This window comes from Topomyia yanbarensis, chromosome 1 (genome assembly GCF_030247195.1).
Source record: "Topomyia yanbarensis strain Yona2022 chromosome 1, ASM3024719v1, whole genome shotgun sequence".
Taxonomy (NCBI): domain Eukaryota; kingdom Metazoa; phylum Arthropoda; class Insecta; order Diptera; family Culicidae; genus Topomyia; species Topomyia yanbarensis.
In genome coordinates this window covers 185,611,124-185,637,110 of record NC_080670.1, presented here as the reverse complement: position 1 = coordinate 185,637,110, position 25,987 = coordinate 185,611,124, and the positions used below count along the sequence as shown (strand labels likewise).

The following is a 25,987-nucleotide window of genomic DNA, read 5'->3' as shown; positions in this document are numbered from 1 at the left end:
CACTGTCCTACATATTATTGTAACATGTGTATATGCTGATAGTTGTTTAGCGTCCCGGTTCTGTTTCACCTAGTTACCGGCGAGACCAAAACAAAGTAGTCGCTGAATATTTTTATTAGTGTCACTGTGCATCGCTTGCCGACTGCGGGAAGTTCTAAAGGAATGCTTTCCCAGTATTTTTATTTGCTAAACGACTGAAAATGGATATTAACGTGAATGAGTTTATGAGAAAGAGCACAAAAGCTTACAATTTTCAGGTATTTATGGTTGTTAGGCTACGTGTAATTTTATTCTGCAACGTTAATTTTTCAGTATCTCGACATTAATCATTTGGACCGAATCATTCGCAATGTTCAAAAAAATTCCGATGTGCAAATTGAACTACCGGTTGCCAGAGAAATACCAGCTGAATCGAAACAGGGAAACGTTCGAATGCTTTCAGATAATGAAATAGATGAAATATTACGAACAGCTGAAATGGATCTTCAGGAGGAACCAGTTCCAGATGAGGAATCAGTTCGGATGGAGGAACCAATCTCTTTCGTTATTGATGAGAATCGACCAACAGAAGCGGAAGATGACGAGTTCAGTGACGAAGCATCCACGATTTGTTCCTCTTCAGCTTCGTCCGTATTTTGTTCACCTTCGAAGGACACATTTCAAGCGACTTCGGATGAGCTAACCGCAGACATCGAAGATAATTTGATTGGTGATGAAGATTATGATTTCAACGATTCTGTGATGATCTCCAAGAATCCACCGGTAGTTGCGTCCAGGTCCATGGAGAACTGTTTCGAGTTTTTAGATTCCGAATCAATTGTTGAAGAGCTGGAGGAGAATAACGAAAACGATGGTGATTCGGAAGGATCGATAAATGTGGCACCTGTGATTCGGGTACGGTCCCCTGTGAGACCGGCTTCAGCGATTATCAAGACCTATGAGGTAGAAGACACCGATCCAGTGACTAGTATTCAGCCAATCTTAGACTTTGCTGCGATTGAACGCAGTAACAAAAGTAGCCACGGTAGCAAACAGGAGCCAATACCGAAAATTCCTTCTAATAGCTTAATACGGCAAGCGTCGCGAAAGTCACTAGTTGAAGAGTTTGATACGTTCGTTAAAATTACTGAACTGCAGAAAAAGGCGTGTTTGTTGATTGATGATATTCGGCACTGCTTGGGGAAGGAAGTTGAAGAACCCGAAGACGAGTACGAAGAACGAAAGCGAGAAAAGCGAACTACCGAATTTTTTATTAGATTTCAAAGAAATTATCTGTACCAAATCAATCGATTGGAAGAAGATGTTTATATAATGGCCAAAAATTCATTTGAGTTCGCCCAAAAAGTTTACCAATTGTATAAGCTTATTTGTCAAGGCCTTAAATTTTACTTGAAAAATATGAAATACTTTGTCATCAACGTAAGCCCGGATAAACTTTGGACGTTGGTGAAACAAATAATTAGTTCAACGAAGGTCTGCATGCAGAAAGGAATCTTTGACGAGGATGATTTGATAGTCGAAGAAATCAACGAAAAGTGTCAACTGTTAAAATACTCTTTGAAAGAGGAAGCAAGTAGGAAAAAGAGGAAGGATTATTCACGAAAACGATCTAAAGTTTCAAGTCACCCTTCGGCATCACCGATGCTGACCACAAAACTGTCAATGTATGGTGTAACAACTTCCGTTCAGAAACGTAGTGTACCTACTCATAAAAGTATAAGCTCTGTTACCAAAAAGTCTTCAAGCTCAAAACCTCACCACGCCAAACAACCGCCAAAGGATACTACGAAAAAGCCACAATGTGGCAAAATCATTGCCGTTCCTGTTACCAAATCAAGTTCTTCCTCGCTTGGTCAAAGCAAAAGTAGAACCCGGGTGCGTTCGGCACGGACACCAGCTGGGACCATTGACGATGTAGTGACTCAAGTTCAGCATCAGTCTGATCCGCTGGCCAACTCCCGGCTGCTGAAGGAAGTGTCCAGTGCTCTGACGAAGATGTCCACTAGCCGAGACGCGGCCATTAGTCCGGAAGTTAACCAACAGCTGCGGCAGTTGATCATGGATACGATTCAGAACATTACCCAGCAGCAGCTGAAACAGTTGATCCCGTCACTGGAGGTAAGTTTGATTTCTTTCATAATACGGTGCTTTTCTTGTAGGTTATTTATTTAAATTATATAAAAACACTTTCGAACAATAAACTTGTAGCACATTAACAGCAAAGATTTAAAGGTGAAAAGAGAGAGAGGATTTTTGTTCATTTCTTTCTGCTTGTGTTGAAATTCTATTGGATAGAGAGATGGAAACGTGTCTGTCGTCGATCAGTTAGTTGCTTAAACTCCACATTTCTCGCAAATCGGTTGTTTGTCCTTATCGGAACGGAACTTGGATTCCACACCGATCGGTGCCTTGCAGAGCTGAAATGAACGGTTCCTTAGTTTAGAATCATTGAAATTCGATGACAGTACCCACCTTGCACTTGAAACAATCCTTGTGCCATTTCATCTCCAGTGCCGAGATGGCCTTTTCGGCGATAGCTTTCTTACAACCGCCACATTTCGGTGCATACAACCGTTCGTAGTCGGCCGCGCAGTACGGTTTGCCGTTGCGTTCGAAGAAGGTCTGACCGGATAGTTGCTGTTTGCAGGGTCCACCACAGATGAAATGCTCCAGGTGCCAGGTCTTACCCATTGCTTTGACCACTTTCTGTAGGAGGGGTTTGAACGGAAAAAAATCACGAATTAGTGAGTCATTGTTTATGGAATGTGAACAGTCCAATTCTTATAATTACAGTTTGTTTCGGAATCAACTTGAGTCTGAGCGGAATCGAATAACATTTATTTTCCAGATCCAGTTTTCTGGATCTACCACGGACACAAGTATTTATGGTTTGTTTGTCATAATTCACATGTTCCACTGATAAATAGGAACACTTGTTTAAAAATTTATCATTGTCAAATTGGCAAAAAACATCTGGTGGTCAACCTCCAACTCATCCACGTGACATCACGTAACCAATTAAAACTCGGAAAACATCAAACATGTACCGTGAATTGACTTACTCATCCTCCTCAGTGCCACGGATCATCAACGCGCTGCTTTCTGGTATTTTTCACACCCAATAAAACATGCGATTTTCGCCGGTTCCTAAAGTGCTCTTGTTCTCTGGTTTCCGTGGGAAAAGTGTATCCAGAAAAATAGACAAAACTGCTCTGATGAATTTGTTGTATCAAAATAGCGCAGGTTCGTGGGTGGCGCGGAGCGGAGGTTGGCCCGCTTTAAGTAAATATTTACCATCCCGGCCATGCCGGGAATAGTGAGAAAGATCCCGACGCTCAGTGCGGTAAGAGCCGATCTACTCGGACTCGGGGAGGGTATTAATGAAACTGAGATATCACCGTATTGGAATCTATTTCTGGAATCACGACGAAATTTCCCGCTAATGTACACGCAAGCCGTAATGGCAGTGATCTATGGGTCGTTTCGCTGCGGGGGTGGCGCGAAAAAGATGCACACGGTTCGCAAGTACCGCACGTAGTCGGATATTTCTGGTGACCTTTACGACACACTGCTGGTCCAGATTGTTTTTTCTACGCGACGGGTACGTCGCATAACTTGTCCATCAAGTGACAAATTATCGGCACCTGAATGGACCAACTGACACCTGATGCGAGCTATTCTCATTTATGTCTACGTGATCAGTGATAGTCACCTCGGTAAAAATGCGTAATATACGAACCTCTGTAACGATTTTTCTGCACGCGGCACAGATCGATTGGAACTTGGAGTCGAAGCACTTGGAGCACACCGGGTGGCCGTCGCTCTCGTGGAACTTGTTCTCGATGATGCGCTTCTTGCACTCCTTGCAGGCAAAATGCTCCGGATGCCAACACTTGTTGAGGGCTTCCAGCATTTTATCCTTGATTTCCTCCTTGCAGCCGTAACAGGTACTCTGTAAGCAGTAGAGTAAAGTGGATAAGAACAAACTGACAAGTTTAATGGATAATGTTTAAGCTGAATGTGTGGGTTACTTTTAAGGCAAAAGTCTGATTATGAAAACCAAAATTCAAATATAATGAATCCAGACCTAGACTCGAAATCCATGTTCGCTACTGAATTTTCTAGTACTATCTGCCGCAGTTCGTTTCATTTCACTGAATCTTACACTACTTAGAAATGCACGAAGAGATTAAGCTGTATTTTCGATATCTATCAATAATAAATATGTCGCAGGGTAAACAGAAATAATTCTTCCAATGCTCAGTTGGAAAGCAAATGTTTTAAAATGAAACTTTTTCAAAGAGCCTGTTGCTACTCCGTTCCTGACCGAAGCTAGCTGGAATTACATAGAAAATCAATGCATGATAATACCTGGGAGTAACAAATAATCTTTCAATTTACAACTCTCGGTAATCCCAAGTTGATTATTGATCCGGCTAGCCCCAAAACGTAGTTCGCATCAGGAAAGACAAAGAATGTTAGTCCGACACTTGTTTTGCCAGAGGCCGTTTCTATTACTGTGCACTCCACCAGTGCCACGAGAGGATGGAGACTGTTAGTAGGAATAGGGATTCGATACAAAATTGTGCTGGGATTTACGTGTGATTTCTAGTTTTGAACGGTTTCTGAGCGACCGGCCACCAGGAGACTCGCTAGATCCCTTAAACACGTTTTAGAAATGGTCGGTGTTAAGTCAGACCGGACTAAGTCGTAAAACATCAAACAATGAGATAATGATAACACTGGATAGAGAATTTCTTCAGCTACTTTGCTAGACTTTTGCCAGATTTGAAATATGTAACCATAAACAAGAATTATGGGAAAGAATAATTTTCAATTACAAGGTGCTGCGATTCAAACTTTAAACACTTTTTCGAAATCAATATTTTGTCAGTCCGGTCTGACTTAACACCGACCAAATATTGTAACGAAGAATAGGGAGAAAATGTCTAGAAACATACTAAATTCAAATAACTGGCTTTAACCAAACAAATATCGATTGTTTTCGAGACGAGAATATGAAATAATTTTGAGGGGTCCAAAATAAGTACCTACTGCACCGAGAACCTTATCTTGTACACGCGCGTGTATTTTATTACCATTCAAACCACTAAAAAGAGAAAGTTTATCACGAATAGATAAGAACAATAAGACAATAATAACATTACTAATTAGGTACAGGCCCGTAGCCAGGATTTTGTTTCGGGAGGGGCTTAAAAAAATTTGCATAAAGCTTTTAATTCTGACAATTTGATATAGTCACTAGAAACTAAATTAAATTTTGAAAAGTTCATAATGAAATCAATTCCAAATCAAAGACAATCCTAAAAATATGTTCATTGTCACAAGAAAGGTTATAGTACTTACTCTCGTTACAACAAAGTATATTCTAGAGTTCACAGTATTTATGCGCTAACCGAATATGACAATGCTTGACGGTGCTGGAAAACACCAGGTGTTCCAAGCTACACCTTTAAAAGGCGTAGAAGATGCTAAACCGAAATGAGTAGAAAAATATCCATAAAATGTTCGAACGAAGAGAATGTCGAAATTCGTACAAAATCTTCTGATTTAGCAAGCGATTTGTAGATGCGCAGAGACGGTTCAACTTCCATTTTCTTTGTCTGGTGTTCTGCGAGTATTACCAGTTCCAAGGCATCATGCTAACACAATTTTTTGATATATTTTATTTAAATGAAACTATTTTCAAGACTAGCCTTGGTCGGGTAGATTAGAACCCCAGTTAGGAAGGATTTTTGGTAATCAATAGGATCAAAATATAAATTTAAATGATTAAATCAACTGAAGGAAACTGCCCACAATTTAATTGATTAAAGAAAATTGTCTACAAATCGAATGAAAACACTGATTACTAATATCTTCTAATTTTCCTTCAAATCGCCAGTCGCCGTGCATGTGTCGTTCACCGTGCAGTTTCAAAATCACGAAATTTAAAGAACTAGCTCCCTAAATCCATCGGAGAGATCCAGATCCCAAATCCTTTCGTTTCATCGTTTTATTGAAACATTCCAACTAAAGTTGAATCAAAATTTTAAATACACCGTAAGTTGATCATATAACGTGCACTGGTGCCAAACAAATGTCCTCAACTACTTATTCTCGTTTTGTTGGTAATAGTTTTATATTATTTCTAAATTGTGACGTATTTAGATAGGTATTTTTACGGTGACTATGAGGGCGGTTTTCATTTTGATAAAAAAAACAGGATTTGAAGTCACGTCAAATCCACCTAAACGCACGGTAACTGGGGACTTGACGGTACGTGAAATTTGTTAAATGTATTACCAAAAGAACTAGAAGGTCTACCTTCTGATGTCGCAAAAAGCAGAAGCAAAAAAAATTGCTACGCTATAGCAGGCTACAGGCACCAGTGAATCAAGCTAGCTATTGTTCTATATCAGTGCACATACAAATTGTATCGTTGCCCCCGGCTGCGGAGTAAAATGAGTTTGCCAAATGAAGCAAAAGTGCCTGTGCTACGGGATAACACGAACAGTTAAGGAAGTGGAACAATTAGATAAAGTGAAAATGGAGCTTAATCTCGCTGAAGTTACCTACATTCAGCTACATCACGTAAAAACTGTGTTTTGATCACGTTTAGAAGCTTAGCACAGGCCGAAAACTTTATTGCAAAGAACAACATGCAACACGAGGTCGAATTTAATAACACCAGAATCAAGATCCCCGTGCATATGGAAAACGACATGGTGGACGTGCGTATCCATGATTTGGCCCCGCGCACGAAGGAGGATTTCATCAAACAAATCATGTCGCAATATGGAGAAGTAGAATCTATTACGAATGACACCTGGAGAAATTTTTTCTCCGGCATTCCCAATGGCGTTCGTATTGTGAGAATGCGAGTGACTAAACCAATACCTTCTTACATGACTATCGAATGCAAATCACCGAAGGATGGCATGACCTATAAGCAAACAACGCTAATTACATATCCCGGGCAGACCCCAACATGCCAATTCTGTAACTATACAGCCTACTACGGAAAAACATGCGCCGAAGCAACTAGTCAAAACTCATCTACTACAGCCAACTCTAACAAGCAGCCAGCGATACCTTCAGATAAACCTAAAACAACGATCCAATTACCCAATAATGCAGGTGCAACGACCACGACAACCGCTCCCAAACCAACAACTAGCATCGCCAATAAAGAAGCAAATACCGATGAAGACGGATATACAACAGCGACCCATAAGAACAAGAAACAAATAAGAACCTCTGATCGTGAACAGGAAGAAAGCAGTACCGATGACGACATGGACGGGAACGATAACGCGAGAGAAGGCAGACTGAATGACCACCAAGCGGCCTCACCGCCAAGGAAAAAGATCTCAACACGCAGCAGCAAACTGCGTCAACAAGATCTGGCAGACCGACATTCTTAGAATTTTTTTATTTTTACTTATTGTAAAAAAAATTAAAAGACCCACGGATCAGTTGTGCTAACGCATTGAGCCGTTTCAAATAAAATTTTAGATTGAAAAAAAAAAAGAAATATTATAAATATGAACAAGCTCAATAATTTCAGCATCTCTTTATTCCGACATATGGACGGGTATACATCGCACTTACTTCACCTCTGTCGAAGAGTAACGTAGGTGTAAGGCCAACTTTCTTTGATGATTTCTGTTGTTCTGTAGTTGAGTGCCCAGAAAATATAGAACAGCTGCTCTTGGGTCGATTTCAATTTATTTATTATTTTTTCTCTCTTTTTCTTCGTGATCTCTGCTCATCTCTCTCATTTTATTCCATAACGAACACAAATAAAACGAAAACATGAAATCGAAACATTAATCCCAATTTATTGACTGTAGACTCAACTAGTTACAACATTTTAGTCGCTCTCCGTGATAGGCTACTGATGTTTGTTCACTGTATCGTCACGTCGTTTTTAGACTTACATGGACATTAATTGGAAACCATCGAAAGAGACAGAAATGCTGCTGCTTACAACATTAAGTTTATTACGATTGATTGACTAATATGTGGTTTAGCATCTATTGACATCCGTTGAAAAGTAAGGATAAAATCACAACAGATAGTCCTACCGCTACTATGTACGTTTCTGTATGTGAACAACAATTCTTGGGTTGATGAACACCTCAGAAAAACCGCTGTTTTACCACTTTTTGGCTTGTTTATTTTTTGGCATTTTTCTTGCTTATTGTTCGATTGTTTGAAATATCACTACTTTGCGGACTAATAATGTTTAAATACGGACCGCATTCTCCGCATAAAATGAAATTGAATGTCAACAGAAATACTATTGCATTAAAATGACGCGAAAACAAAAACTGTCTTCTCGACTATATTGTCATCAACTAACGGAAATGTTTTTGTCTAGCACGCTTGAGTGAGATGCCTGATGTTTCTACTAAGCGTACAGTGCACTAACCTATTACAGAAGTTCAATCTGCTTATGCTTTAACTAACTTTATTCTGGCTAATATATAACATAATATCTGAGTTTTGTTAGACACAACCACTAGCGATAAAGTTCTCATTTTGGGACAGTTTTTGAGCTCACTTTTCTATAAAACTTCTGCAATTTTATTATATATTTCGTTTATTTTATTCGGTTCAATGCATTAGCTAAATGAAGCCTTGTGTCTTCAATATATTTCCATGATGTGAACAATGAAAGTGATAAAACGTAAATGGTTGTCCTACAGATCTCGTGCGAACAACTAGCGATTGCATGTGGAGAACTATTTACTAGGCTGAGAAATATTTTTCCTAACCAACAGTGTCGCGGTGGTGTTCATTTCTATCTCGTACACTTCCTTATCATCATAGTGGTTACTGCCATGTCCATGTTCGCGAATTTCTGACGGGTCACGAGTGTCGACTTCCTCAATGATGGTGCCGACCGTTGATTTTGAGATACTAGACGCAGTTTTTGCCGTCAATATTATCCGAACAGCAGCCAAAATTTGGCAAATGTTTGTTTTTCAGGAAATGGTTTTGGAGACTATGTATATGCAAAGATATAATGTGTAAAATAATACTATCGCATTCAGTTTTTACGTGCAGGGTCAGGTTGGAGGAAATATGTCTGTTCACCTAGATTTTCACCACAAAAACACCATTTAATATACTTCCTAGATGTGTCCTTTATAATGAATACCATTTTTTTCCAAATGTGACAGGAATCTTTTAATAGCCACGGTGCAAGTAAGTGGTATCAGATCTTGTAGCCGAGCATTGATTTTCTCATCGTCCATATATATGAGGATCAACCACATGTTACAAGTTGTTATGCAAAATGACTGGTTTCGTCTGGGCTAATTTGTTAAATGGCATCAGCACTGAACGCCTGACATGGTTAAACTCGTTAAAGGCGATGTTCGTAAGCATAACCTCCATAATCACCTTCAGCAAATATTTCACATCATTAATGTTGCTCCAGCCAAATACGGAGGCTATTGACTTCAGGTCTTTTCGCATAAGATCGATCTTATGCGAAAAGACCTGAAGTCAATAGCCTCCGTATTTGGCTGGAGCACTACTTCTTGCTTCTGCGACTCAATCATTCGACAGATCCCCACAGCAAGAATTAAAGTAACAGTTTCGTTTGTCTTCCGACGAGTCACACAATATGAAGGGAACTGTTTTATCACACTCAGCATACTGAGTAGATATCCTGACCGCTGTCTTCGGTGGTTCGAAATAGCAATCTTCCTCACAATTCTCGCATTAATTTGTTGAAACCAAACAAGATACAATTTTTTTAAGAGTCACCGAAAAACATGTTGTTTCTAAAATTTATTTTTGAAAATTTTCGGGGGGGGCTTTAGCCCCCTAGCCCCCCCTCTGGCTACGTGCCTGATTAGGTAGGGTAGACGAGCCCTTATTCATCTCAATAGTCAGAATGTCACACCATTTCGTTGATAAATCGACCCACTGTAACTGGATTGCACTTAAATAGGTTTCAACATCTTTGCTTCGTTCCTAAGAAGTAATACAATGGAAAATCTGGCCTGGAAAACGTAAAATACTCGCGTTTAAGCGAAGTGCAAAATCGAGTACAACGCACCCATATTCATCCTACCATTTAAGCTAATGTGTTGAACAGAGATAGCATACACCGCTCTGACTATTGTGTTTAAATGGCTGGGATGAATTATTAAGATTAAGGTATTAAGATGAATCAGGGAGCTGTTACCCTACAAAACATTCGGGTCGGCGGAGTTTTAGTCGGTTTACAGAAACGCCCTTCGATCCTTTGAGCGAAGTGGATAGAAAAACCACCATGGTTACTTTCATGTCAGTTCAATTAGAGCTGCTCATGGTGAATTCATTCCCAAAGATGCCTATGAGGATGCAAAGAGCTGTAAACCGATTAGTCTGATCTCCTTCCTTCTCACATCAGTGGATCGTCAGTTGATCATTACATTCGGCGTCTTGGTTGAGCATCCGTTCCATGCAATACAACATGTATATCAGTGGGGGAAGTTTACTACATCAAGATTGGAGTTTTTCTTGAGATTGAGGAAGCTTTTGACAACGTGTTTTCCGAATCCATCTTGAAAGCAGCACAAGTTTATGGAATAAATTTATGCATCACGTACTGGATACACGCAATGCTGAGCAAGCGACATCTATGATCATCGTTAAGACAAGAAACTAAGGAAACTAAATGTCTGCGGATGTCCTCAAGTTGTTGTGCTGTCACCACTTTTATAGAAAAATCGATTCTTTTATCTTAAAATATAACTTCTTAAGAATGTCGTCTTAAATTTTTATAGAGATCTAAGCAGTAGAAGCTTAAGCATTAGCGTTTTTCATCTTGCTCCCTTACTGGGGTGTAGTTCATATTTACTTCAAGCTTTAAACGAGATTATCTCGAAAATATGTTTTTCAAACAACGATTACCGGAGAAGCTTTTAACCGATTTAATTTTCTTAACTGTTCGTAATTTATTTGCCGTGTCATTGAACGGTTCGATTTTTTCGTCAATTTTTTTAGTTTACTATATTTCATCAACAAAAACCTAAAGAGAAAAGGAACATTTTGAATGTGATTGTATGATCGAGAACTTATCGGTAAAAAAGTTTTTCTAACAATAAATTTATACATGTTTTTAAATTTCATACTGATTGACATACAAAACTGTAATTTTATTACAGAATATAATTCTAAGTTTCATTTTAAATCAAAATGCATTTAACAAAAATCTTCCAAACTACGATAGTTTTTGCGATATTTGATATGCGATATTGTTCCAAATTTTGTTGCCATTTTTAAAAGTTATTTGTGTTACCCCATCATAAAGTGTCAAAAATCTAATGTTTATCGTTTTGAAGACATAAAAGAAACTTTTGATCATGGAGAACCTTTCAATAAAAAAGCTTTCCTAACAACAACTTTTGACATATTTTTATAATTCTTACTATATGCAGTCAAAAATACAATTTTATTTTTTAATATGATTCTAAACGCCATTTTAAATCAAAATGCTTATAACAATTTTTTTTTGAAATGTAGAAGTTATCGAGATATTCTAAATTTTATTTTGACAACACAATTATTTTGTTTTATTATGACCTTTTCATAAGTTATTCGCGATTCTCCATCAACTAAAATAAGTCTTTCAAAAGGCACATAAAAATCATGAAAAACAGCCGAAGAAAGTGCTAAAAACGTGTTTTTAAGCAGCTGCGTCTGGTTTTGTTTATTCGAATGACTTCTTCGGTGTCCTCGTCGTCGCCAGAGTGTGGAATGGAAGTTGTGCATTCCGGTTCACATGGTTGCATACCCGTTGGGCGACCACGTTTGTGCTTCGCAGCATTTTTTTGGATTCCTTTTTCCTCTTCTTTTCCGATCATGTTTTTTCTATTATCTTAAACACCTTAAATTATTATTATGTTAACCCACGCGACACATTTGACGCGCTTTCATTGGTGACAGGCACGTTCCTTTCACATGAGCATGTCTAACAGAACTTTGAATTGGTTTGAGGCAGATCGAATATGGGCGCCACCTTAAAAAGATGCTATTGCGGGCGCCTGTTTATAAGTGTAATCACAACAGAAATCATTCAATTTATGAACGACAAATATCATGTATATTACCCAATGCCCAAATGGATCAAATGGCAAGCGTGCTGGAGCAAAATAAACCGCATAGTTTCTAAAGGCAGAATTTCGCGCCTGGAACGTACGCCATTCTTAAAAAAAATTCAAGCGGTGCAAGGGACAGAAAGATCATGAAGAAAAGAAAGAGAAAAAGACTTTTTCCTCACAGTTTTCAGTGAGGTGCACAGTGGTCCAGAATGCAAGTTTAGCAGGAATTTTGAGATTTTACTAAAACTTAACAACTTAGCCTTATTAAGTCTTTGGAGAAGTTTTCGAAGTTTGTGAGTTCCTTTTTTCTGTTAAAACAACAGTTAGGGTGGTTCTAATTTCACCAAGATTAAAAAATTAACTTTTCAATCATTCCAGCTAGAGCCAAACGACCTTCAGCGAAGTTGTAGAACGACCAATTTTGGAAAAGTTTGCTGAAGACATCTAAGCTCTATCTGTCATACTTCTTATTTTACAGCAAATTTAAAATCGAAGGTTAGGGTGTTTCTTAGTGTTTCTTAGAAAAACTGTTTTATTTAAATAACTTTTGCGGTATTGATTAAAAACCGAAGTAGTCTTCGGACAACTTAAAGATTGTTTTAAGGCGAATAATTTGTTTCATGGCACCACATATTTAGGGACCATTCATAAATTACTCTACGCGAAAATTGCCCAAAATTGACTCCCCCCTGGTAACAAATTGTTACAATTTTCTATATCCCCCCTCCCCTATTACGTAACAAATTCTTCGAATTCTTTTTCTAAATTTGATTATGAAGGTTATAACCTTAGGGTCATTCGCCTCTTTTCGAGTTAGAGAAATCTCTTTTGGAAAAATCTCTAACCCTGTGTGCGGGTTGGGAATCGAACCCAGGTGAGCTGCGTACAAGGCAATCGATTTACCAACTACGCTATGCTCGTACCCCTTCGATTTTTTTGTTCAGTAAAAACATGTTACGCAACGATCTAGCTTACTCCCCCTCTCCCATATGTCACAACTTGTCGTACCCGCCTACCCTCTAAACGCATTACGTAATTTATGAATGGTCCCTTAGCTATTTTCGTTGACAAGTTATGAGTACTTTTTCGATAAAAATGGGTTTTTTTAGTATAACAATTCATTGGGGCAAACAAACGATAATTCATAAGATCATTATTAGATTTATAATTGAGCAAAAAATAGCGAGCACAATATTTTTTAAAATTTCATAAAATTGATTTTAAAAAAATCATTCTTCAATATATTTAGTGCTTATATCTTTTGAATAATAGAAGTTAGAGTTTTGGTGTTTTAGAAGAAAATGTTCGTCTCCAAAAACTCTGAAAAACATCTGAAGGATAAGTTGAAAAAAATGAAAACTGAAAAAGTTATATTAAGAATCGGTTTTCATGAATTGACCCTTTGTAATATGTTTAAATTACTTTCACGACCGACAATATAAAAAATGTAGTTTCGTTTTCATGATTTAAAATTCCACTTTACAATACTTTTCCATTATTTAAAACAGTGAGTAGGATGATTCTAAATTTTTTGAAATCAGAAAATTAACTTTTTAATGGTTCGCGATAGAGTTTCGCTGTCTTCCAGAAAATTGAATGAAATAGAATTGCAAAAAAACTTTGTCGAAGACACTGGAACTCTATGTCGTGTACATTTCATTTTACAAGAAATTTACCAAAAAAAAAATTAGGGTGTTTCTTAAAAAATGGTTTTTGCTATATAAGTTTTGCAGTTTTGATTTTTCATTGACATCACTTTAGAAATACTTTCAGATATTTTGAAGGAGAATAATTTGTTTTAACATACCGTACCTCTAGCTTATCTATTTTTTGAGTAAATATTGCAAGATATAAAAAATATCGTATTTGCCAGTTTTAGTGATCCAAACTTCAAAGCACGCTATTTCATATGACAGCAGCGGTATTTAATGTCAAATATCCTAATCGAAGATAATGCTATTTGGAAAAATTATATTTTTATATGAAAGTTCTCATAACTTTCAAACGAAAAAAGTTTAGTAGTTGATGTTTGAAAGCAAATTATGCGCCCTAAAATAATCTTCAAATGGTCCAAAGTGTACTTTAGTGTAAAATAAAAACTACAAAATTTATGGGAATAAACCGTTTTTAAGGAACACCCTAAAGCTTACATTTGAATTTCTCGAGCAAGGGAAAGTATAAAAACTAAAGCTTGCATGTCTTCAGCAAATAGTATAGCATAGCAAAAACGACCGCACTCATCATGGGTGGCTGATACAGTGAAATCTTTTCAAACAATAGTATAGTTCACTGCACACCTGGCCATGTCCTTACGAGCGCCAAAGGGAAGGATATGTTAGTTGAATACCTACTTAAAAAGATGCGGGGAACCCACGCAATCTCCATGGGCATTACGGATGTTAGAATTGATTAGTAGAGAAGGAAAATGTGGGTTTGGAGTGATTTTTATGATTTTCAACTAATTGGATAATGCAAATTAATTATAAATTAGATTGATCTCACCAAATTTACTTTGCTGGTCCGTAACAGGTGTAGGCTTCAGGAAACAACGTTTTGTTAGTTTTTCCGAGCATTTCGCTTAGATTGGATTCCGCAACAATAAAAAATCTGAGATGAATTTGAAGAAGAAGGCATCGATGATGATCCGGGTGGATGGTCTGACTGCAAATCACTAACAGACCGATACCTGCTGACGTTCCCACTAGGCAGAGTATATCGCTGTGTAGACTGTTAAACACAACAGACTCGAATGTGCCAGAATACATCGCAGTTTTGAAATCTCCTCAGCGCGAGAAAAAATCCGAAAGACGCAGCACCAAGAACTTTCTTTTGTGAAAAAACGTGACAGATCAAAAAATTACGTCCAACCTTGGTCAAAGCCTACTCTTCCTTCACCAATTCTGCTGCTGATGTTTTCACTAAACTAACACTATTATTTTCCACACTAGAACAGGAATACTTCACAGTTTGAACGGCTCATTACTTCAGTATAAAACGTCAAAATTTGCAGTACCAAGAACTATTTTTTAATCGAGGAAAAAACGTGCCACATTAGGAACTCGCACCCATCTTTGCTCCTGTAAATTGTTGCTTTAATCAAGTTGGCCCGTGAGCTAGACGTGTCCGACTGAATTCAAATTTGGAGCAGAGGGACTAGGAATCTACTCAAGGGTGGGTCGATGGATGTAATTTTTTTCTTATACCCTAATATAGACGTACAATTTGTTCAAAGAGTTTAACACCGATTTAAGGAGAAGATATTTTAGACGCTGCGACCGGTTGGTGGATTTTGTTTCAATTAGAGATACTGTTCCGTCTTCCGTGATATTAGCAGTTGGCAATTAGAAAAAAAAAACTCTGCAGCGGAATCAGTTCATTTTCCATACAACTAAAAACTTATTAGAGCTAGTATCGGACAATCTGAGGAATATATTGGAATAATAAGAATGTTCCTTTAATAATCATTATATTTATACTGGATGTTTGGAAACATGCTTGAACACCGTGAAAAACCGATTATCAACATATCCAACAGATTTCTTGATTGGGTACGGCTCATTTTATGTAAACTGCATCCACTAAACAATAGAAGTGAATTTTTGTCTATAACATCATTCAAAGTCACGTGTTCATACGCGATGGAACACCTGTTCAGGAGACTGTGCATCAGACCGGTATACTAAGAAGAAAAATAATAAGAGCTACGACCGATTTCGAATAGATAATCCAAATAGAAAAAATATTTAATTTTTCCACTGAAATTTGGATAGACTAACTGCCTGTTTGCATAACCAGCAATGATAAATGACAAAACAAGTTATTTTTAAATGACGAACCTTCAACATTTCTATCATCACCTTCCCAAACAATCCTCTGAAAACGAAATCGTCTGCACCACCATATAATGCGGTTTGTAGATGTAGGTACATAGTTTTTCTTTATGTCGCTCGTAAACCGTTTCGATTCGCAGCTCTTTACGGTGCGGTGTGAGCAAGATACTGCCCCGAGGCTATATCCCCACTTGATGACCGCACGCGGGCAATTCTGCCGAACGCTTTTCTTCGAGAGCCGTGTGGAAAATCTTAGCATTGATATATTAATCAAAACAAACTGCCACTCCGATTTGTATTTTTGAATTATTCCATCTCGTGTGCGGTCGCGTGGCGAAGGGGGGAAACGAATTAATTCATGGTTTACGGGGACGCTCTTTTTTCGAGCGTACTTCATTCATCATTTTATTTACTACTATTCGTTCGAGTTTCGGAGAATGCTACTAGAGCGAGAAGTATTTGTAGTGATCAGGATGAGTTAAAAGTGTTTCATCCAAATCAGTGTGTCAATCATTGAAGTGTATAGGTTTTTCGTGGAACTATGCGAACACGTTATTAATTTTTATTATTCATAACGATGGCACACAATGTAATGTGAAAATTGCGGCACTTGTCTCGAATTTATAATTCGCTTGGGAAAAGGCTAAGGCTTTGAATTTCATTCCTGATTTCTCAGCAACGGTAAGGCGAGCTCATGGTAAATCACGAGGCCTCCGAACAAAAACAAACAACTTGTATGCGGTACTCACCGTCTGTGAGTACGATATTGCTTGTGGCACTAAAAACTGGATCATAACCGCACTTACTATTCTTGTAATAAATTCTTCTCATAGACTGGTTAGTTCGACTGATTTGTCTATGAAAGTACCATCTCTATCACTTGAAATACATGTGTTTTGACAGCTCGCAGTTTTCAGTAACAGTTTGATCACTCGCACTTTAAAAGTGCGGAGTCCAGGTTGGTGGGTCGCAATATTATAACGTTTACCGCGACTTGGTCGAATGATGATTCTTTGAATCCTATTGGCATCTTTGCGCTGAAAATATATATAGGGGGCGCTACATGCTTGAGGTGGATGTTTTGCGAATGAACTGTCAAATCGGTAGGACATTTTCAAAAGTTTGTGTAGTTTTTGCATTTTCTAAGAAAGTTGACAATATCTCCATAAAAAAAACCGAAAGTAAAGTGAAAGAAAACTGATTTCCTTTAAGATGATAATAGACTATTTCTGCAATAGAGAGATTACAGTTTATTGCTTAATTTTTCTTTCAGAGCTGGTATAATACTACGTTCACACTACGAGTTAAAACGTGTTTTAACGCTATCTTGATGACATTTTTCTTGTTGCTAATTATTATAACGTGTTATAACTCTGTAGTGTGAACATAGTATAAAACCTCTTCTTAGAAAGTTTTGTATGCTCGAAATGAGAGCTAATAATTGCCAAAAGTGAACTTTTATTTGTCACACTATGATGGGTTGACTAAATATTCTTGAATGGTTATGAACCCTAACCTAAAAGTATAGTATACACATTTTTTAAAATTTCTTTTGTTTAACTTGAGTGCATCTACCAAAACATATGATCTTCAACTTCAAAATCGTTTTTCTTCCCCTCTGAGCCCATTATTCACCATCAGGAATTGCACTTATCGCTCATATGAGTAAATGCGTCCGGATAATTTGCTACTGCGACAATAAAAAATCACATTTTCACACGAAAAGTTATTGGCACTCACACAACTTCTCCGGATAAATACAACGTGTTATTTCTCCGGATAAAGAAAACCACCGGAGAATGAACGAATGAGTTTATCATGGTATCCTTTTTGTGCTCGCTGCCTTGCTGTCGCTATTCCAAAACACGAAAAAAGTCTGTCGTACTTCTTTGCCGCTTTTCTTTGAAGTTAAGTTAATATTTTGACGCTCTCATTGATTTCTACGAAATTAAAATATTATCACCTTCTCCGGTGAGAAGGAAAAAATCAATTAAACTTTATCCGGAAAATTTATTCTCACGCTATTTATCGAGACGGAGAATTTTGCGACTCATCTTATCTCGGAAAAGTTGGACATCGGATAAGCCTCTTCTCGCGTGAGTGAGAGAGAATTACAATGCCTGTTCACCATGATTGATGTGTATTTCAGGAAAAATATCAAAAAATTGAAACAAAACACTTAGCGTAGCTATGAAAATACACAAACATCCACCTTATCTTGTTTACGCTATTAATCTGTAGATGTCGCAGAACGTAATTGAACTTTGCAGTAAAATGCCAATACGTCTCACGTTTAAACCTAAGTTTGCACTTCGTTCGCTTGGGTTCGGTGTTCGAAGCGAACCTATACACAAAGGCAAAGCTTGTTTGAGGTTGAACGCGTGCACGAAATTTTGTACACGGGTGCAAACTTGTCGATGTTCATGGGAAGACTGCTTGTACCAGTACACACCGGTGCGGCGACTGTGTTATGGTAGATGTAAAACATCATTTGAACAGCTGCAAAGTTTCCCTCATCGATGATGATAGCTTTGAACAAATACGAATAGCAAGCGTTGTGCATACAGCAAATCAGATCCGTGCGCAAGAGGAAGGTTTTGGAGGTTCTCAAACCCCTCCCATGAGGCAGTTGAATTATTTTAAAAATATTATTAACTTCCTGTTCAGAAAAAAAATTATGCTGCGAACGAGCCGTATTGACACATAAAATTTCATTTGAGTTCGGTCACTCTAGAAAGAAGTCGTTGAAAAAAAACCGGGAAGAAATCTTGCGAGGGAACGGATTTAAGCCAAGTTTGTCGGCTTCTCTGGATAGGTAGTTTTGACAAGTTTCGATATTAGCAACAGTTGTGAGCCTCCGTCGTAATGGCAAACAGCTTAATGGCTCGCGAAAATGGGCATCGGTATCTGGAGAAATTCCGCCGCTAAGGAACTCTCAGCACAAGCTGGCAGATAAATAGGAACGTGAGGCGCCAAGGATAAGAAACTCTGCGAAGGTTGTTGTAAAGAGATGTTAATCATTATAGTCGATATCTCCGGATCGATTTGTGTTTCAACAGATGACTACATTTACAGCAGATCTGAGCAGGTAAGATGTACCGCGAAGGTTGGACAGCATGCAAGGAAACTCAGTGATGGAAAAACATGAACGATTAACACAAAATAAAAAGAACAAGAGCGCAACCCCTATTGAAGGAGTGCCTAACAATTGCCCCGGAAGGATAAGGATTGCGAGATACAAAAGGTTTAGGTTTAGCCGGTAGTCTTAACTACTACAAACCAATCCGACACTACCACGAGCTAGCAGGCAGCGCTGTCTGTTGAAGGTTCCTTCTCGATAACAGACATTAACTCATTTTTTTGTACCATTTTCCTTCCTACTGTTATAAATAACTTTGTATGTATGTGTTGGAACTAATCCTATACCATTAAGACTAGAACCGAAAAGTATCTACTCGTTAAAACGCCTTTTTATACCCTAGGCCATAACTACACATGATTACTAGCTCTTCGAATGATCTACATAAACTTGTCATCATTTCAGTAGCGACCACAAGTGGGACGCCATGGACACGTCGGTATGTGTTATTCATGTTATCTCTGCACTGGACAGCCAAGGCCGTATAGTAATGGGATTCGGTATTGTATTATGCAAGTATGAGGTTGGTTGAACACTAACGAATCATTTGGGAGTTTTTAACTCACAGTTCGAGAACAGAAAAAAAACCTATTTTAATCCACCTAGCGGTGCAATTGTGCCTTTCTCAATCATGAATCACGAGAATGTGTGCGTTGTTTATATTCATTAAAAACTTTTAAATGCATATATTACATTTTATTATTATACATCATTCTAAAATTTTGAAAAAGAAAAAACAGCCATGGTAATATTGAACTGAAAAAAGGTGCGAAATCGGCAAAGTCCCAAAAAGTCGATTTTTATAAAAAAAAAATTTTTCGAGATAACATAAAATCTCGACGTTTCATGCATTTTAAAGATGTTTGGCATCAAAAATACGAATTCGATTTCTGAAATTTCATGAGGTCCCCCATTTGAAAAATAAAAAATTGAGTTCCGGCTTATATGGGTATTTCATATGTGACCGGACGATTTAGTCTATATTTCCGGACCCATATAAGCGATCCGTACGAAATTTTATTGACATCTATGGGGATATTATAGCTATCATTTGGGACTAAGTTTGTGAAAATCGGCCCAACCATTTTCGGGAAACTGATGTGAGTTCGTAAATTTTTGAAAGCCGCTTTTCCCGGGCACTTCCGGAACCGTCTATGGTGGTCAATGTACTCAACGAAAGTTTGGTTGGCCGTCGGTGACCTAGAACTGCAAAGTTAAGTTATTTGAGAGACATTTTAGCGAAATTTTTACCTTTTTTGCTTTCATCGGAGTATCGGTTTGAATCACAATTTGCTATGTGATCGCACGCCACAGCCTGTAACTCCGGAACCGGAAATCGGATCGGGATGAAATTAAATAGCCATTTACGGGGACGCAATACCTTTCATTTGAGACCAAGTTTAGCCGAATCGGTCTAGCCATCTCCGAGAAACCGATGTGACTGTTATTCTGAATTTAGATACTTCCGCCGGGGCTTCCGGAACCGATGATGGTGGCCAATGTGGCCAAATAGACTTTGAATGGATGTTAGTGACCTAATACTACAAATCGAAGCAGTTGTGGTCATATTTTGGAAAAATTTTCACCTTTATACATTCATTGCAGAATTTATTAAAATCGACATTTTCTGCGTGTTCGTACTTATCACCCTGTAATTCCGGAACCGGAAGTCGGATCCATTAGAAATTCAATAGCAGCCTATGGGAACGTTGCACCTTTCATTTGAGACTAAGTTTGTCAAAATCGGTTCAGCCATCTCTGAGAAAAATGAGTGACATTTTTGGTCACATACACACACATACACACACATACACACATACATACACACACACAGACATTTGCCGAACTCGACGAACTGAATCGAATGGTATATGTCACTCGGCCCTCCGGGCCTCCGTTAAAAAGTCGGTTTTCAGAGCAATTGCAATACATTTCTATTGAAAAAGGCAAAAACTGATGCATTATCGCTCCCGAGTACTTGTTTTGGGTGTACACAAGACTCGGCTCTCCCATTTTCGGCAAAAGCTTTAAAGTTTTAGGGTTTCTTTTTCCTTTCTTTTATAAGAATCGCAAAAGAAGTCAAAACACTTCCCTTAAGAATTTTCTACGCACGGCCCTGCAGCAAATAAACGATCGAGCAGTTGAGTGTGAAACTATTGTCGTAGTTGGAGATTATAACGTACAACATCTGAACTGGCCATACGAGAATGATATAGTTACTTTTCTGTCCAGCATGCAATCTCTGAACGAAAATCGTCTCTTTTTGAGTTTATTGTTTCTTTCGGATTGAAACGAATTAATTATCTCGAAAATCACAGCAATGGATTAATTGATCTTGATTTTGTTCCGAGTGTGTTTGAGTTAACTGAGCGCCCTTTGTTATTGATCAGAGTTGATTCGCATCACGAACCGTTAAAAATGATATTGGATGTTGAGATGGAATGTATCGATACTGCAGTCGATGGCGATTTTGGCTTCAATCGATGTGATTTGACTGGAACCCGTGTTAGCAGAAGGGAGAATCAGCCATGGTTTGATGCGGAATTGAAGAATTTTAGAAACCGGGTAAGGAAAGCGAGGAAAAGATACCTGAAGTCTAGGAGCACATTGCACAAAGCTGAACTCCGTGATTTGTAGGGCCAACACAACAATTTGCATGCGCGATGCTATCGCAACTATATTCGACGCATCGATTCGTTATCCTAAATCCTTCAGGTCGTCCGTCAACCGTGGTAGGAATTCGAAAGAAATACCTCTAAATGTTCGTTATAAAGAAAGTTCGGAGTTGTTTTAGTCGTTCTTCCAAAGCGTGTTAAGTAATAACTTACCACCTTTGTTGGACTTGTAGCTGAGCACTTTTCCGCTGCACAATCAGTCCTTGATCCTCAGCTACTTCCCCCAGGTATTTGAACGTATGTTATACGAAATTGTTTATCGGTCCGTGCGTCGTATCATCGTCGAGGAACAACATGGCTTCGTCAGTAAACGATCTACAACTACAAACCTTATGGCTTATGTATCCACCATCAGTCTTCCCATGAACATCGGCAAGTTTGCACCTGTGTACAAAATTTCGAACACGCGTTCAACCTCAAACACGCTACGCCTCTGTGTACAGGTTTACTTCGAACAAAGAAACTAAACAAACAATGTGCAAACACCGTGTACGTACACAAAAAAGACACAAACACAAAACAGAATGAGTTTTTGCTATTGATGATGGGTGAGAGAAACTAGTGCCAAGATAATGTGTGCACAAACACCGCGTATGTACATGGAGTTCGGTTGTGCAGGCGAACATGTGCACGTGTTTTGGTACGCATTAGCGCGTTCAAGTTTGCACACGAAATGTGGGTTTAAGAAGAGCACAGAACTAGAGCGAACATGGTGTTAGATGTTAATTTGGGAAGACTGTCCACCATCATCGACAAACTTGACAAGCGACAACAAATTGATTCAATTTATGTAGACTTGGCAAAGGCCTTTGCCTGTGTTGCGCATCGCCTTGCTGTCGAGGAGCTTAAACGCATTGGATTTCAGCCTTCGCTGACAGATTGGCTTGCTTCATATCTCACAGGACGAAGGGTATTTATTAGGGTGTCCCAAAATGACATCATGTTGAAAAAGTCATCGGGCTCACTTCTTAAATGAAAGGTTAGGGTATTGGGACCACTTTCTTCTTCGGAGTGAGTTTGCTAAAACGCTTCCTAATGGTGGCGACCTTTGATTTTTCGACAAATGGGCCGATTTTGGATAAAATTTCAAATTTATGCCTGTTGATGTGGTCCTGAACTGTCTTAGATTTTTTTCAGCATTTTTAATTTTTCTGGAGATCCAAACGGAGAAGTTTGGTTAGTTAGTTTGTACAAATTTGGAATTATAAGAGCGGCAGGGCCATTAAAACTTAGTATAAAGTGAAATTTTTGGTGTTTTTCAGTATTTTTTCTTCAAAATTGGGTATCTGCAAAATTTTAAAAGTACAGAAAACACTTTATATAGTTGAGCCAAATTCAGGGGCGTAATTTTGCTGAAGAAAGTGTATAGCTATGGCTAATGGGGTATGAGTTATTTAGGATTTTGTTAGATAACCTTTGACATTTTTAGCAATTTATCAAAAATAATGCTGTTCCAAAAAGTAAATCAAGTCAAATGTGCTTTGACCACACATTTTTTTTCGAAAAATAGAAGGAAAATCATGAAAAATGACGTTTTTGTACGTCTTTAGTATGTCAGGACGAGGTTTAATGAGCATCTGATGATTTTTTTTGTAACTTAAATTATAAAAATAATAACTTTGCTAATGACGCCAAGTCTCTAATTATTTTTTGAAGAGTTAATTCTCCATAATTACTTCTAGGAGGCATCTTCAACAAAACGATTGTGTCAGAAGATGCGCTGTATTCTGTTGTAAAACTTTTTCAAGGATATTTGCCCAAATTTGACTATTTCGGAATTATATGATCTAAACAGTAAATATCAGTTTTTCAACATTCACCGCACTCTTCTGCATTTTTCTCCACTTCAAAGTTCCTAACATGAAAATAAGACTTTATATACAAAATGTAAGTACGTTAATCAATTCAGCCTTCAAATATACGCCATAACTTTTCATTAACTCGACATATTTGTTTAATTTTAGTGATTTTCAAACCCGCTAAGTGGCTATTAGTATAGAAAATATTTTTTAAAAAAATCGTCAAATGCTCATAAAAACCGCTTCTGATGTACTAGAGACAAGCGAAAAACGCCATTTTTCATCATTTTCCTTCTATTTTCCGAAAAATAATATGCGGACTAAGCCCACTTAAGTTGTTTTATTTTGTAGAACAGTGTTATTTTTTATGAATATCATAAAATGTCAAAAGGTTATTTAACAAAAACGTAAATAACTTATACCCCATTGGCCGTAGCTATACACTTTCTTTAGCAAAATTACGCCCCTGAATTCGGCTCAACTATATAAAGTGTTTTATGTACTTTTAAAATTTTGTAGATACCCAGTTTTGAAGAAAAAATACTTAAAAGCACCAAAAATTTCAATTTTTACTAAGTTTTAATGGCCCTGCCGCTCTTATAATTCCAAATTTGTACAAATTAACTAACCAAACTTCTCCGTTTGGATCTCCAGAAAAATTAAAAATGCTGAAAAAAAATCTAAGACAGTTCAGGACCACATCAACAGGCATAAATTTGAAATTTTATCCAAAATCGGCCCATTTTTCAAAAAATCAAAAGTCGCCACCAGTAGGAAGCGTTTTAGTAAACTCACTCCGAAGAAGAAACTGGTCCCAATACCCTAACCTTTCATTTAAGAAGTGAGCCCGATGACTTTTTTAACATGATGTCATTTTGGGACACCCTAGTATTTATTCAATTGGGCGACACACTTTCTACGCCTCTATTCTGGTGTGCCACAGGGCAGTTATCTTGGTCCATTGCTCTTCATTTAGTTTACAAATGATCTTACACGGCATTGAAATCGCCGAAATCTATGTTTGCTGATGATTTGAAATTCTACCGACTGATAAAATCTTTGGAGGATTGTAAACTACTTTAGCTGGACATTGACGCCTTGCTAATTTGGTGCACCATCAACGGAATGGAGTTCAATACAGAAAAATAGAGCCTGAAAACATTCACTCGGAACCTATCGCCAAAGATGTTCAACTATAAAATGCCGCTATTAGAACACGAAACGGATCGGACAAAATAGAAGATTAAGCAGGTCCCTTATAAGAAATTTTGGTTGCTAAAAAAAAATATCGCGAAAACTATCGTATTTTGGAAGATTTTTTTGTTAAATGCATTTTGATTTAAAATGAAACTTAGAATTATATTCTGTAATAAAATTACAGTTTTGTATGTCAATCAGTATGGAATTTAAAAACATGTATAAATTTATTGTTAGAAAAACTTTTTTACCGATAAGTTCTCGATCATGCAATCACATTCAAAATGTTCCTTTTCTCTTTAGGTTTTTGTTGATGAAATATAAAAAATGATAAAAAATGTTTTTTGCAACTTAAATTTTTAACACAAATTTTTGTTTTCATGAAAAAAATTTTTAGCGTATATTTTTCGTACAGAAATATTCATTCCCTGTAACTCGTTCTCAGAAAGTTTTACTGTATAAAATATAGTAATCGAACAAAATTTTTTTGAAATTAATGCACGTAGAAATGTCTACGCCCTTTTAAAAAATTGCTCTTGAGTCAAAATAATCTTACTGATTGTGAAAAATGTTTAGTCTTCCATGCCGGTGAAATGTATAAAGTTTCATTGGAACTTGGAGATTTTCGGAGATCTTCGTGTAATTCCTCTCCATAGTTTCAGGGATTTAGGAATTCTTCCGAATTATAAAAACGATATTTAGTTCGTAAGTCCAATAATATAAAATGTATCAATTTCTTGAAAAATTAGGATCTGTGAATGAATCTACCTAAATAGAGAAATAAGAGAGTTGTCTGATAATATTGTCGAAGATAGTCTTTCCCCCGATCCCCACGAGAGTCGAACGAAAAAACATGTGTTTTTCTCAGGATATTTAAGATTACAATACGATCAGAATCACTTAAATTGAAAATTTCATAAAGTTGAGTTAACGCAAACTTCAGGCGAAGTCACAGAGCTGGTAATAGTAGCAAGGTGTCGGATCATGAAAATAGGAACAGAAACCTATTTTCCACATCTACAAATCGCCTGCCTGATCAGAAGATTTAAAGCAAATTTCGACATCCACTTTGATCGGACACTCACACTGATTATTCCTATCCATGGAGACAACCTTAATGTTGGTTTCGTCCTCCTTCGCTGCGGAACCCGATTTGATTAGCGAAAGCGTGTAAAGTTTCGTGAGTCGGGTTTTTTATGTGTTTTTCTACCGATTCCAATTTAGCGTCTTCTCCACCTAA

At 37.6% G+C, this 25,987-nt stretch overlaps 2 protein-coding genes across 2 annotated transcripts in view; one reads left to right on the top strand and one right to left on the bottom strand.

The window, feature by feature from the left end:
- Window positions 1–68: 68 nt before the first annotated feature.
- Window positions 69–2,292, top strand: LOC131684226 (uncharacterized). Its single transcript, XM_058966921.1, has 2 exons — window positions 69–257; window positions 313–2,292. Exons 1-2 carry the CDS (start codon window positions 201–203, stop codon window positions 2,170–2,172), a joined length of 1,917 nt encoding a protein of 638 aa, XP_058822904.1. The 5' UTR covers window positions 69–200; the 3' UTR covers window positions 2,173–2,292.
- Window positions 2,149–25,987, bottom strand: part of LOC131684245 (paxillin) — a 24,885-nt gene continuing 1,046 nt past the window's right edge. Inside the window, exons 2-4 of the mRNA XM_058966942.1 lie at window positions 3,740–3,952; window positions 2,473–2,706; window positions 2,149–2,417 (exon numbers count right to left, since the gene is read on the bottom strand). Of these exons, the coding sequence (XP_058822925.1) occupies window positions 2,334–2,417; window positions 2,473–2,706; window positions 3,740–3,952 (531 nt within the window). The 3' untranslated portion in view covers window positions 2,149–2,333. The remainder of the gene's footprint in view (window positions 2,418–2,472; window positions 2,707–3,739; window positions 3,953–25,987) is intronic.

Bases quoted from the DNA above. Each gene is read 5' to 3' on its own strand.
- LOC131684226 (XM_058966921.1), top strand. From the start codon at position 201: ATGGATATTAACGTGAATGAGTTTATGAGAAAGAGCACAAAAGCTTAC. The intron at 258-312 runs GTATTTATGGTT...TTAATTTTTCAG, and splicing joins CAAAAGCTTACAATTTTCAG to TATCTCGACATTAATCATTT.